This window comes from Chelonoidis abingdonii, chromosome 1 (genome assembly GCF_003597395.2).
Source record: "Chelonoidis abingdonii isolate Lonesome George chromosome 1, CheloAbing_2.0, whole genome shotgun sequence".
In the NCBI taxonomy this organism is placed as follows: domain Eukaryota; kingdom Metazoa; phylum Chordata; order Testudines; family Testudinidae; genus Chelonoidis; species Chelonoidis abingdonii.
In genome coordinates this window covers 96010768-96024201 of record NC_133769.1, presented here as the reverse complement: position 1 = coordinate 96024201, position 13434 = coordinate 96010768, and the positions used below count along the sequence as shown (strand labels likewise).

At 44.9% G+C, this 13434-nt stretch overlaps 1 protein-coding gene across 1 annotated transcript in view; it reads left to right on the top strand.

The window, feature by feature from the left end:
* Nucleotides 1-208: 208 nt before the first annotated feature.
* The window catches only part of LOC116829297 (cytochrome P450 2D14-like), a 15448-nt gene continuing 2222 nt past the window's right edge, over nucleotides 209-13434 (top strand). Inside the window, exons 1-8 of the mRNA XM_032788036.2 lie at nucleotides 209-460; nucleotides 1752-1923; nucleotides 2577-2729; nucleotides 3036-3196; nucleotides 5033-5206; nucleotides 7519-7660; nucleotides 11104-11291; nucleotides 11743-11884. Of these exons, the coding sequence (XP_032643927.1) occupies nucleotides 248-460; nucleotides 1752-1923; nucleotides 2577-2729; nucleotides 3036-3196; nucleotides 5033-5206; nucleotides 7519-7660; nucleotides 11104-11291; nucleotides 11743-11884 (1345 nt within the window). The 5' untranslated portion in view covers nucleotides 209-247. The remainder of the gene's footprint in view (nucleotides 461-1751; nucleotides 1924-2576; nucleotides 2730-3035; nucleotides 3197-5032; nucleotides 5207-7518; nucleotides 7661-11103; nucleotides 11292-11742; nucleotides 11885-13434) is intronic.

Here is a 13434-nt window from a genome sequence, read left to right as displayed (position 1 = left end):
TGGTCAAGTCCTGTGCAGACTTATGGCACTTTGTTATTAGAAGAGAGGGCGTGACTAGAATAGACTAGCTAGAGAAATAGATAGAAAAACAGAGGGAAAGGAAGAGAGGGATGGGAGGAGTGAGAGAGGGAAAGTAGGAGAAAGAAACAGAAAGACAGACTGGGAGAAGGCGAAACAGACAGAGGGAAAGTGTTGGAGGGAAAAGGGAAAAAAATATTCTGGGACAGAGTGAGGTAGGAGAGACACAATGGAACTGCTCTCCTGGCTTGGGTCCCAGCTCCCATCCTTCTGGAACAGCTTCATAACATTTGGCCTCTCTTTTGTTGTCTATATCCTGGTTTTCGATCACATGAAGCGCAGAAAGAGATGGAAAAACTATCCCCCGGGTCCTGTCTCCTTCCCTTTCGTTGGGAACTTGCTGCAGGTCAATTTCCAGTGTCCTCGCCTGGCTTTAACTGAGGTAAGTGCCAGAGGGACAGATGCCATTCACTGACTGGCAGAGAGGGTTGGTGAATAGCACCCATGCCAGATCAGTTTCCAGTTTTTGAGTGGCAGCTGAAGTGCATTTATTATTTACTGCATTGCAGGAAGATTTCAATCTAGAAAAGGAGAAAACGCTAAACAATAAAAGCAAAGCAAAAAAGCATTTTACATTTATATCATGTGAGCTTGTGACATCCCCCTCTCACTGTAATCAGTGTAGGTGGTTGGTTAATTGTTGATCAGTCATACACTATGGAACCGTGTGTACATCGAGATTGTAAATCAATTTGTTACTATAAAGAAAGCATTGACACTAGATTACACTACTCTAATGGTTGAGAAAGCAGCAATGTAAGTGCCTCATTCTTCATTTGGGCCCTTAAAATAGGACTTGGACACACCCTCCCAAGGTGTGTGTGTAAATTGGAGAATTACATCACTTTAGCGATGGTTCCCATACACAGCTGTACAGCAGAGCTGGTGGGAATGTTTTCAATGAACCAGCTTTTAGACAACAAATGCTGGTTTTAATGACTATTCCACGGGGGTGGCCTTTTGAAGGGAAAATTTGTTCACTTTGGAAAATGTTTGTTTCGGAGTCTTCATTTTTAATTCTTTTTATATTATTTCATAACGCATCAGTAGCAGTACTATTCAGAGCACTATTACCACTGACATGTTATGGATAGAATATAACTAGACAAATAAAAAAGCCCCATATAACAAAACAGCCTTAGAATCCAAACTTCCAGATTTCAAAATGACATTTTGAAACAAAAACTTTTCAGAACAGAACTTTTCTGGGAATTTCAATATCTGGGAAATTTGTTTTCATTCTGATTCTAACTGGAAACAAATGTCAAAATATCCTGCTGACTGGAAATTGAGTTTTGACCAGTGCGAATGAACAGCCGAGTATTAGTGCAGTGAGACAGTACTTTGAAACCCAACAATGTTCTGTACGGCCAAATAGCAGTTGGGAAATTAAGGTGGCTGGGAGAGGGACACCGATTGCTTTCCTGCCCAAATCTGCATGTCTTGATATGAGACTGTGGTATTGAGCTAGATCCCTCCTGCCAGGTTTGGGTATATTCCCTCTTGGGTCTACAGCCTTGCAGGTATTAAGCACTCTGCAGTCAAAGCCCCTGTGCTCTCTGCCTTCCACAGGCTATGCTGCAGTGTCTCTCATTTTAAGCTACAGCCTTTGTAGCTGTTTTTTCTCTTTAATCCTGTTTTTCTTTTTTCCCCTTTTCTCTTTTACTTAACAGCCCAGTGAGAAGTTTGGAAAGATCTTCTCTCTTCAGGTTGGATGGAAAAATTTGGTCGTGCTGAATGGCTTTGAAGCTGTAAAGGCAGCATTGATCCAGAGATCAGAAGACTTCGCTGATCGACCATCCTTTTCCTTATTTGACCATATGGGCTATAGAAAAAACTGTGAAGGCAAGTGTCCCTCAAAGTCCAGGGCAAATTTCCCATCTCCTCCATGCACATCAGTTCCTGGGGAGCACAAACAACATGGTTCTGCCTTCAGGGTACATTATGGGTCCTGTACCTTAGGATGGACTGTGGGTATATATACATACACGCACAGTGTGCACACACAGACACCACTGCCCTTTGCAGGATGGACCGATTTCAAATCTGGTTGTTACAGGTGAGTAGAAACTGGTTTACAGCCTGACAGTGGGCTTCTCCCCAGCCGCCCCAGGCTGCTGGTGTCACATTGCCTTTCAGCAAAATGGATGCCACCAGCAAGAGACTTAAAGGCCAGCTGGCATTATAAACTTTATTTGAAAACCCGTTTTACAGAGAGCCCCTAGAGTCGCAAAAACTGGAAGTACCAGGTCTGGCCCATGGACCAATGTTGGGAACTGTTGCTCTAGCTCACACAGCTTCCCAAGGGACCCAAGCCCATTTCTCCCCACAAGTATCACCTTCATGAGCCATGTGTACAGTGGCACTGTTAACGGGGAAATAAATTAACTAAAAAGAGTAAATCAGTACAACAAAACCAACCCTTTTTCATTTATTATAGCAGGGGGGTGGGGGAGGACAGATGGCTATTTGACTAGTATTTCTTTGAAATCCTGCAGGGATAATGATGGCAAGGTATGGCCATGGCTGGAAGGAGCTGAGGAAATTCGCACTCTCCACCTTGAGGAATTTTGGGCTGGGGAAGAAATCCCTGGATCAGAGTATAACTGAGGAAGCTGGATGTCTATGCTCTGCGTTCAGTTCTAAAGATGGTATGTTTGGAAGATTGGAAACTCTCATCTCTCTAGTCATAAAGCAGGGAGGGGGGCTCTCAAGAGTAGGGTACATGGAGCTCGAGGGAAGAGCAATTCTAGAGGAGGAGGAGGAGGAAGAGGAGAGGTTTGCATGTGGAGATGATCTAGCCATTGTGGAAGGGATTCAGCTAAATAGCAAAGTGCAATGTATTTCCCACTTCCTGTGGTGTTAGAGGGTCTCATTGAATACATCCCCATGTAGTAGCAGGCTGTGATCCTGGTGTGCCTCCTAATCTCTTGGGTTGGTTCCTGTATCTTTTTCAGGCCATCCTTTCAATCCACGCTTCCTCATAAACAGTGCCGTCGGCAATGTGATGTGCTCAATCACTTTTGGCAACCGCTTTGAGTACAACAATGAGAAATTCCAGAGGATGCTACAGCTGATAGAGGAGGCTTTCAATATAGGAGCTGGAATCCTGTCCCAGGTAGTCCACAAGATTCTGATTGTCAGTAAAACCCAAACCTCTTGGTTGCCTGGGTGGGTCTGAGGAGGATGAAGAGCTCACGCTCCATATGGTGTTTTAGACAAAGGTGCCATGGTGCTTTTGATGCAGAGATTATGAACCAGTTTGGATAATACAGAAATCTCCTGAAACCCATCAAATACTTTCTGGCTAGGGTATGCGCATGGCGATTTTCCTTGAGTTCCTCTACATTTTCTAGAGGCAGCTGGGTCAGGAAGCAGAACTGCCGAAATGCCCAGAGATAGCTTGGTCTCTTAGGCTTTGTCTGCACGAGCAAGTGAAAGACAAAACTTTTGTCATTCAGAGGTGTTAACAAAAGACCCCTGCAAAAGACAAAAGTTTTGTCGATGACAAGCACTAGTGTGAACAGCACTTTGTTGGCAAAAGCACTGTCCTGCCGACAGCACTAACGCTGCTCTTTGGGGATGGAAGTTTTTTGTCAGCAGGAGATCTCTTTCCCGCCAACAAAGAGTGGCTACACTGCACGCCTTTTAGCGCTCGATTATAGCGGCACAGCCGTGTCACTCAAAGTTGCGTAGGGTAGACATAGCCTTAGTATTTCTTGGTCAACAGGAAATGTATACAGGAAATTCTTCTAAGGTAGGATTGTTATTGGGAGATTTCCAGCCCAGTTTTGATGGACTGGGATGATTTAGAGATGTTTCCTAATTTATAAGTGTTTTTCTGAACAGAACATCTAAAACTTAAAAAATCAACAATAACAACAAAGCCAACCAGACTTTAACGGTTTTCAATACAGGAAGAGAACTCTGCGAATATCTTTTGAAAAGGAAGGCACCCAGAACCTCCCACCTTCTCCCAGCTAGGAGCACAAGTGCCTTCGCTCTATGTGATTTTTGCAAGAAGCTGTCAGACTGCATCTTACTACTATCTTCTATATCACATGCACATTCTTACAAAAAGGGGCAGCTCCAGGCACCAGCATGCCAAGCATGTGCCTGGGGCGGCAAGCCATGGGGGTGCACTCTGCCGGTCGCCGCGAGGGTGGCAGGCAGGTTGCCTTCAGCAGCATGTCTGCGGAGGTTCCACTGGTCCCGCGGTTTTGGCGGACCTCCTGCAGGCATGCCGCCGAATCCATGGGACTGGGGACCTCCCGCAGGCAAGCCACCGAAGGCAGCCTGCCTGCAGTGCTTCGGGCGGCAAAATACCTAGAGTGGCCCCTGCTTACCGAAGAATCGCATTAGTACAACCAAGATCAGGGAATGACGAGTGAGAGACTTTCCTCTCCTCCAGAAAACCAGGCCTTCAAGGGAACGCCACCCTTACAGGCCCTTGGCCATCACACTCAATAGATATATCAGGAAAAAGAAGTATATGAGCCCAGTCCATAAGGGTCAGTGACATTTATCCTGAGTAAGCACTGCAGCATCAGGACCAGTATTTGTAACATTTAAAATATCTCCAGAGCCCTGAAATAATAAGAAAAGTCTCAACAGTAATCTTTCCCCAGTCCCCAACCCTTTCACTGTTCTTCTGTTGCCACTGTCATGTCAATAGGAGGCTAGGTAACAGCTCAGTAACAGAATCGAGGAGGGTGTTTACTCCCAGGGGTGGTTAGTCAGATGGTTCACTTACATGCAGACAATGTTGGTCACAACACATTGTGTTGCATGGTGGAGGGAACAAGGTAGGGAGCTCAAAATGTTTACCCAGTGTGAAGTGGGGGATCTGGCCTGTTGGGAACATTCCATCCCAATTCCATCTCTTCCCCTGCCGAATATCTGAGAACTGCCTTCCTGATCTAATGCTTTTCCTCTCCTGTCTCTTCCATCCTAGATTCTGGACTTGATGCCTTGGTTGTTGTATATTCCTGGGCCTCATCATAACATCTTCCAACCCTATATTGATACCTTTGACATTCTAAGGGAGATTGTGAAGAAGCATAAGGAGACCCGGGATCCAGGCTTTACCAGAGACTTCATTGATGCTTTTCTGGAGGAGATAGAAAAGGTAGGAGGAGACAGACATGGATCCTTGTGGGGTCGTATTTTGCTGTTTGGATATGTGTGCTTGTGATGGAACAACCCGTCAGTTATGCTGAGACCTGGATCCTACAGGTCCTTTCACCCCAGCGCATGCAGCAGAGAGCACAAGGCTGTTGCTCTCCAGTGCAAGTAGGGACAGCAAGTGGGCACACACATGCAGAAGCACTAGGTAAGTGGAATTAGATACCGAGATCCTCATACACCTGCCCCCTTACACTCAAGGACACACAGAAAAGAAAAGTTCAGAGTGTCTAAGGAAGCCTTGGTTTAGGTATACCCTCAGCTCATAGATGCAATGCTTGGTTATTTAACAATTCACCTTGTCTTCCCTGCCTCTTAGCTCTGTTCCAATAGCGCTTCACTCCTAGCGGAGTGGATTATGGCATGTATGAGAAAATGCCAATCAAAATGTAGTTCCAGATAACTATTCCAAGTATAGCCCTCTAAGATCCAAGGCAGACTCAAAGCCCCACTCTGCTGAGTGCTGTACGAATATACGAGTAGGCACACATTTGAAATCCAGGTATAGCACCAATACTTACAACTTCAAATACAAAAATGATACATGCATACAGCTAGCATAATCATAACCAGCAAACCATAACTTTTTCATAGACACCTCATTTGACAACCTTTTTACAAGATTTGCGGCAAATATAAAACAGTGGTTGCAACAATGATCTATATGGTCATATTTTAATCAGATAATGTCACACTGTCCCCCTTTGGTTTCTGTGGTACCGTTTTTTCTTGGTTCTCCTCCTATTGGTTTCTCCCCAACTATTCCTTCAGCATTCTCTGTGGTGGATTCTCCTCCACTCTTCCATTGTCTGTGGAAGTCATAAAGGCTCTGTCCTTGCCCACTCCCTCTACAGTGTAACTCAGGAACTTCATCTGCTTTCACAGTTGGAACTTTCATCTTGAGGCTGATAATCAGCAAACCTACCTCAGCTCTCCTGACCCATCTCTCGCTAAGGAGTCCTGTATTTCAGTCCTTCTGACATTTCTTCCTAGGTGACTTGTCCGCAACATAAGTTTAACATAGCTAAAAATGAGATTCTTACTTTTTCCCCAAACCCGTCTTCCTGCTCATCCAGGATCATAAAACGAGGTGTATCTATGAACCCTTCCTCTCCTTCTGCTCATGCACACATCCAATTTCAAATCTTGCTGCTTCTTCCTCCACTCTACCGGTTCCTTCTTGTTTATCATATCACATTTAAATCTCTTGTCCTTGCCTTGAAAGTCTTACACAACCCACATTATATCTTAGACATAGTCTCTTAATGCATCACCCCCATAACCCGTGGTCTTTCAATGATGGCTGTCTCAATGTCGTGCTCATATAATTCCCCTACAGTTTTCTCTGTGTCTTCTTTAACGCCGCCTCATACCACTGAAACACCCTCCAAATTCTGGTCCACTAAGCCATTGCCTTCTCTTCATCCAAATCCCTTCTAAAGATCCACTATTTTCTTCTTGCCCACAAGACATAAGTCCATGATTTTAAGCTATTAAAAATATCCTTATTATAATTTCCTTTGGACTTCCCATGGCATCCTGTCTATTCTGTATCTCTTGCTTAGATTGTAAAACCTTAAAAGGACTGGATCTGTCTTTATTTCATCTTGTCCAGTGCCAAGCACTTTGACAGCACTTACCTTCAAATAATACCTGGAAATTGAATTAACCTAGAACAGCTGAGCCTTAAATAGGAATTGTTACTGCATCTAAAACCATGTGTCTGGGATTCTTATTTCACTGAAATGGCCCCATAATACAGTCTTTTTAAACCTTATTTTGTGCTTCTATGAAATCTAGCATTCTGAGCCTTGAAAGTAATGCAAAAATATTTCAAATTTCATTCTCATACTTCATGAAGCCTTAATGACTCTACCTTTGATCAATGCATGAATTTCCAGTTTGTTTAGCTCTTCTCAGTCAAGGAAGAATCTTGTAACTCATTCATATTTTGAATTCTAATCCCTACTATGGAGATTTTCAATGTTGTGGGCCCGTTTCCCCACTGCCCTATACCTTGTATAAACATGAGCACCAGTTCAAAGGGAGTGTAAAATACTACCATTCTGGTTAGGCATCATCCACCTCTCTGTACGGGTGTCAATGATTACACCAGGTGTGGGGCAACAGGGACTCAGACCCCTATATCTGGAAAATGTGTTATACACCCAAATGTATGCTCCTAGGTAGTAGAGTGAATTAAAGAAAAAACAACAAACCCAAGTTATATGACAAGCCTATTTTTATTTCCTTCAGGCTAAAATGGACCCAGAGAGCACTTTCAATGAGGACAACCTGATCTTTACAGTTTTTGACCTGTTTGGTGCTGCCACTGAAACAACCACTGTAACCCTGTGCTGGGCGCTGCTGTACATGCTTCGCTATCCTGATGTCCAAAGTAAGTGATGCAGTTTGGGAGGGCTTATAGATGCTTTTGTCTTTCAGATGCGACATCCTGGAGTACAGTCAGTAGCATTTACTATTGGACTGAACTACAGTAATGAGGCGGGGATAATTCCACACAATCATCATGGAGCATTTTGTGCTGAGGGGGAAAGCAAAAACTCATGAGGAGAGGGAAAGCCTCTGTTAAAGATCTCAGTATATGCATGGAAACCCACTGCTACTGTTCAGTGCACCTTGTGTCTCCAACAGCTCCTTGCTAAGTTTTCTCTCTCTGGCCACAAATGCTCTAGTCAAGATTTCGGTAAATGACTAGTGACTTTGGGCAGCTCAGCTTTGGGTCTTCAACTTGAGATACCTTAAAAGGGCCTGATTTTCAGAAGGTGGCTACTCAGCACTTTCTGAAAATGAGGCCTCTTGTTAAAATGGACACCTACATTTTATGTCACCCACAAGCACTAGTCACTCTGGAAAATCTTGGCCCCTTTCACTTCCACCCTCGATCAACATTTGTCTCTATTGCATAGCCAGACTTTGCTCACGAGTCCCAGAGCCCAGAGCTTTCTTATCAGATGACTTACAACAAGCCTGGATGTAACTTCAGGGATATATAATAAGAAGCCTTTTCTCAACTCTTTACACAATTTCTTCTTGAAGCAACTATTTCTCTAACACATAAATAGAGAGTCTGCACTCAGCTTAGTCCTAATACCACATAGGACTTCAGTCAAGAAGTAAGTATAGTTCAGACACTAAGTGTCACAACCATACAAATAAGTTCAACTGCTTAAGGGAAGGAATCAAACCAAAAACTAGCACTTTCCAAGGGGGTTTTTAAAAGTGAATAAGGCAGTCAAAAAGGCACTATAGTCAGAAGTGAGGATAGGGTAGGGTTGCTTAAGTAGCATCCTGGTTGTTCAAGCCAAAGAGGTATCCGTAAAAACTAAAATGGAAATCCAGCCCAAGTGATGCTAGTAGAAAGAAGGTAAAGAGGTAAACTATAACATGGAAATTAGAAGAGGCAAGAGGAAATGTAAAGAACTTATATCCAAAGACATGAAAACAAACACATTATTTCAGTATATCAGAAGCAGGATGTCTGGGAGAATTGGTTGGCCAACAGAACTACCAGGGAAGAAAGGGAACAATCAAGGAGGATAAGGACATTAACAAGAAGCTAAATGGTTTCTTTGTATCAGTGCTCACTACAACAGAGAACCTTTGGTGAGATGTCTACCTCTGCTATACATTTTCAGGTAGTGATCACAAGACATAGTCAGAGATACAATTAATAAAAGAAAAGATCCTGGAATAAATGGATACATTTAAGTGCTACCAAGACCAGCTGGCTTACCTCCAAGAGATTCCAAGGACTTTAAGCACGAAGTGACTGAGCTGCTAAGAAAATTGTGCTCTCTCTCAAATGATCAAATGCCATACTGAGGGAGAAAATATTGTAATGGTGGTTTAAAAAGCCTCTAGGGCTGGTCTGGGGAAATGCAGACCAGTGAACCTTCCTTCAGTACAGACAAATTGGTTGAAACAATAAATAGAGGTAACCATGAAACACCTTGATTAACTGACATATCTGTACAACTTCTCATAGGTGCAACAACAGGAAAACAAAATGGATGGGGACCAGGTGGGAGAATTTTGTTGAACATAAAGGAGACAAAATGATGGAAGAGGGGCTAGTTGGGAGCTAGTGCTGGCCCAAGGCAAATTTTTTGTCCCCTCCTGCACAGCACATTTTATCATATTTCTTAACAACAAAACCTTTACACAGTATCCTTGGTCTCCCTCGCATTTGTTCTTTCCCCTTTTCCATTTCCTTCAGACCATCATCTCCTCACTGCAGACATTTTGCTCTATGTTTTCAGTCTATTATCCCCTTAGCAGTATTTTTCAACGTTGTGTCCTAATTGTTCCCTCTCTTTCCTTCTCTTCTCCATTCTATCTGCCTTCCTCTTCTTTCCTAAGTTGTGCTCCCTTCCTCCTTCCCCCAGGTTTTCAGTCTCACGTTCTCCTGCAGCCCGCACCAAACCCTTCATGTTGTCCTTCCTCACCCACGGGCACTTTACAATCCCTCTCCTCCCCCCGGCCTCTTTCTCACACACCCTCTGGCTTCTCACAAAGATCACGCTCTGGCTCAGCTGCCTTCTGCCTCCAGCCCCTCCCACCCCACACCAGCAATCAGACCGAACTGAGTCCCACACACCCCCTCAGATCCCACTCATGCAGGCCGGCTCTTGTCCTAATGGCTCCATTCACACACATACCTCCCACAGGCTGCCCTATTTCACTCCACAGACACCTGCCTGCGACCTAGGGAGTCCTGTCTACACAGTGGGTTAGCTCGGTATAACTAGTTGCTGAGGGATGTGCAATGTTGTTATACCGATATAGGTCTGTAGTCTAGACCTGGCCTTGGTGTTACAGAGCATCCTGCCAGAACAAGACCCCGTCCCTCCACACACACTCTTCAGCCACCCCTCTGCTGGGGAGAGCTCTCTCTGCCCCCTTTGTGCAGCCTCCTCTCTGCTCTCATGGTCCTCTCCCTCCTTCACTGCCCCCCCCAGAAAGGTCAGCCTCCTTCCTCAAGGTCACACCCACCCATTCCCTACTCTCTGCTCGCTTGTTCTCCTTCCCCCCACCCCCACCACCCTGGCTGTTTCCCCTGCTTCCTTCCCCAATCATGTCCCTTCCTCCCTTCCCTGCCCCCCACCTCCTACTGGGGCTTCTGAAATTCCGAGGCTTCCTACTGCGGATTTTTCACACCCTGTGAGCGATGTAGTTATGCTGACTTGATTTCCAAGTGTACAGGCCTAAGTAGTGCTGCAGTTTCTGTGCTTCTGCCTTCCCCTGTAGGCTTAGCTGGCTGCAGCACAGCAGTTTGTAATATTTACACTGGTACAGCCCTGAGTACGGGTGGCAGGGAGAGAGGCTAAAAATGATTATGTGCAGAGGGGTGTTAAGAGGAGGTGGGCAGCAGCAGGAGGGCACCTCTTAAGGGAAAGGTGGCAAGCTTTTGCATTTTTAACTCCATTATCAGAGGGCACAGTGTTGGGAAGGACAACATCCTGGAGGGAGGGTATCCCCCCGCACTCCCCACAGTGGTTGTCCCTGTGTCTGTTATAGAAATTGTGCTTCTGCAGTCTACTAGAATTCTTCACGTGTAAAAAAAAATAATAGTCAGGGTAAGTGTCTAATATGGACATAACTCATGGAAACTTATTTACACTGAATATGTGTTCCCTGTTTCTTGGATGGGAATACCTACTAGTGCCAAATATAAAGGATTGATAGAGGGTCTCTTTAGAAGAGAAGTTAATGGGAATGTTTCAGCTGATTTTAGTGGTAACTGGATCAGACCCATAATAGCCTATTACATCTACTCTGTTATACTCCCTGCTATATAAAGTGTTTCTATATTTCCAGGAAGAGTCCATGAGGAAATTGATAAGGTGATTGGCAGGGACAGGTCACCCAAAATAGAGGATCAAGTGAACTTGCCTTACACCAATGCTGCGATCTATGAAACTCAGCGTTATTGTGATGTTGTTTTTGCTGGAGTGCCTCGCATGACCTACCGGGACACCCAAGTTCAAGACTTTTTCATCCCTAAGGTATAGCAATTGGAGCCCAGATGCAGATTGCTAAGGGATATTGCTAGGATACTTAGTTACTTAGTCCCCGGCTGGTTATGTAGCGTGCTAGTCTAAAGGACTTGAACCTCACCAAGGGCTGTATTTCTACCAGTAGATCCAACTGTATAGATTCAACTGAATCTCATTATGCAGAATTCATTTGCTTGAAAGTTTAGGGCAATCTGGAGTGGGAGGAAATTTTGTCCTGATAATATCATTGGAAATCTCATTTACATATATAAACCTTGATAGGCCTTTTCCAATGGAAAGTTGTGCCATTATCTGATTAACAGGGCAACAGAGAACTGCCTGGCTTTTCTTTCCCTATAGATAATAGTAAAAGGAAGCATAGGTAAAGTTGACAATGGTTTATATTCTCTTTAAATAACCTGTTTGTTTTTGTTTTGGGGATGTTAATGGGAATGTTTAGGGCACCACAGTCATTGCAGTTTTGTCCTCGGTGCTGAAGGATGAAACAGTTTGGGAGAAACCCCACGAGTTCTACCCGGAGCACTTCCTGGATGCAGCTGGGCAGTTTGTGAAGCGAGAGGCCTTCCTGCCTTTCTCAGCAGGTAAATCCAAGGGCAGAGCAGTTGGGTGAGGCCATTCCTGGGGAAAGGAGTCACAGATGTCTTTATCTTTAAAATGAATAAAGGGCATCAATTCTCATGCTGCAGGGCACAAGCCAAATATTAACTGCTCATTATGGGGCTTCTTGGACCTACGTCAAAATTCTCTGGTACTGGTCACGGTCAGGGAGAGGATGCTGGACTAGATGGACCACAGGTCTGTTCCCGTAAAGCAATACGTGCATTCCTGTCTTTCAGGAGTTAGGTATTTGCAGTTGTCGATGATATATGGCAGATATAGGGAAGTGAGGCAGATCCTTTGATTCAATTCATTGTTCATGGGGTGGGAGTCCTGCTCCCAGTGACATAGAATCATAAACATGCAGGGCTGGAATGGAACTCAGGAAGCCATCAAGTTCAGCCCCCTACGCTGAGGCAGGACCAAGTACCTTACAGGTGTTTGTGCAACTAGTTTTTAAACACTTCCAATGATGGGGACCTGAGGCGCCGGGGGTGGGGGAAACGGTCCCACTTTTTACCAGATGTAAGGACAAGCAACGGGGGGAGGGGGCGCGGAGAGGAGCAAGAGGGGGCGGGTCCTCAGGGAAATGGATGGTGCAAGGGCAGGAGCTTGGGGAGAAGGGACGGCACAGGGGTGGGGCTCCATGGGGAAAGGGCAGCGTGAGGGGCCAGGGTCTCAGGGGGAAGGGCTGTGCAGGGGCAGGGTCACAGTTTGGGGACTGGTGGTCTCCACACATTTAAGACTCTTCTGCCGCTCCTGATAGGGACTCCTTGACCTCCTTTGGAATCCTATTACAGAGCTTAACTACCCTAGAGCAAGAAAGTTTTTCCTAATATCTAACCTAAATCTCCCTTGCTGTAGATTAAGGCCATTACTGCTTGTCCTACCTTCTGTGGACATGGAGAACAATTGGTCACAGCCCTTTTTATAATAGACCTTAACAGATTTGAAGACTGTTATCAGGTTGGCACTTGGTCTTCTTTTCTCAAGACTATATAAGCCCAGATTTTTCAACTTTTCCTCAAAGGTCAGGTTTTCTAAACTTTTGATCATTTTTGTTGCTCTCCTCTGGACTCTTTCCAATTTGTCCACATCTTTCCTGAATTGTGATGGCCAGAACTGGACACAGCACTTCAGCTGAGGCCTCACCAGTGCTGAGTAGAGCGAGACAATTACCTCCTGTGCCTGACATACAACTCTCCTGTTAATACACCCCAGAATCATATTAGCCTGTTTTGCAGCAACATCATATTTATGACTCATACTCAGTCTGTGAGCCACTGTAACCCGTAGACCAGGGGTGGACAAACTTACTGACCTCTCTGAGCCACGTACGACTGTCATGGTACAATTCCCCACCCTGAACCTTAGCGTTCAAAAGATGGGGTACCAGCATGAATTCCTCTAAGCTCAATTACCAGCTTAGTACCTGTAGCGCTGCCACCAACCAGGAATACCAGTGCTTGGTACACTCTGGTCCCCCCAAGACCTTGCCCAAGAAACCCCAAGACCCAGACCCTCTGGATCTTAC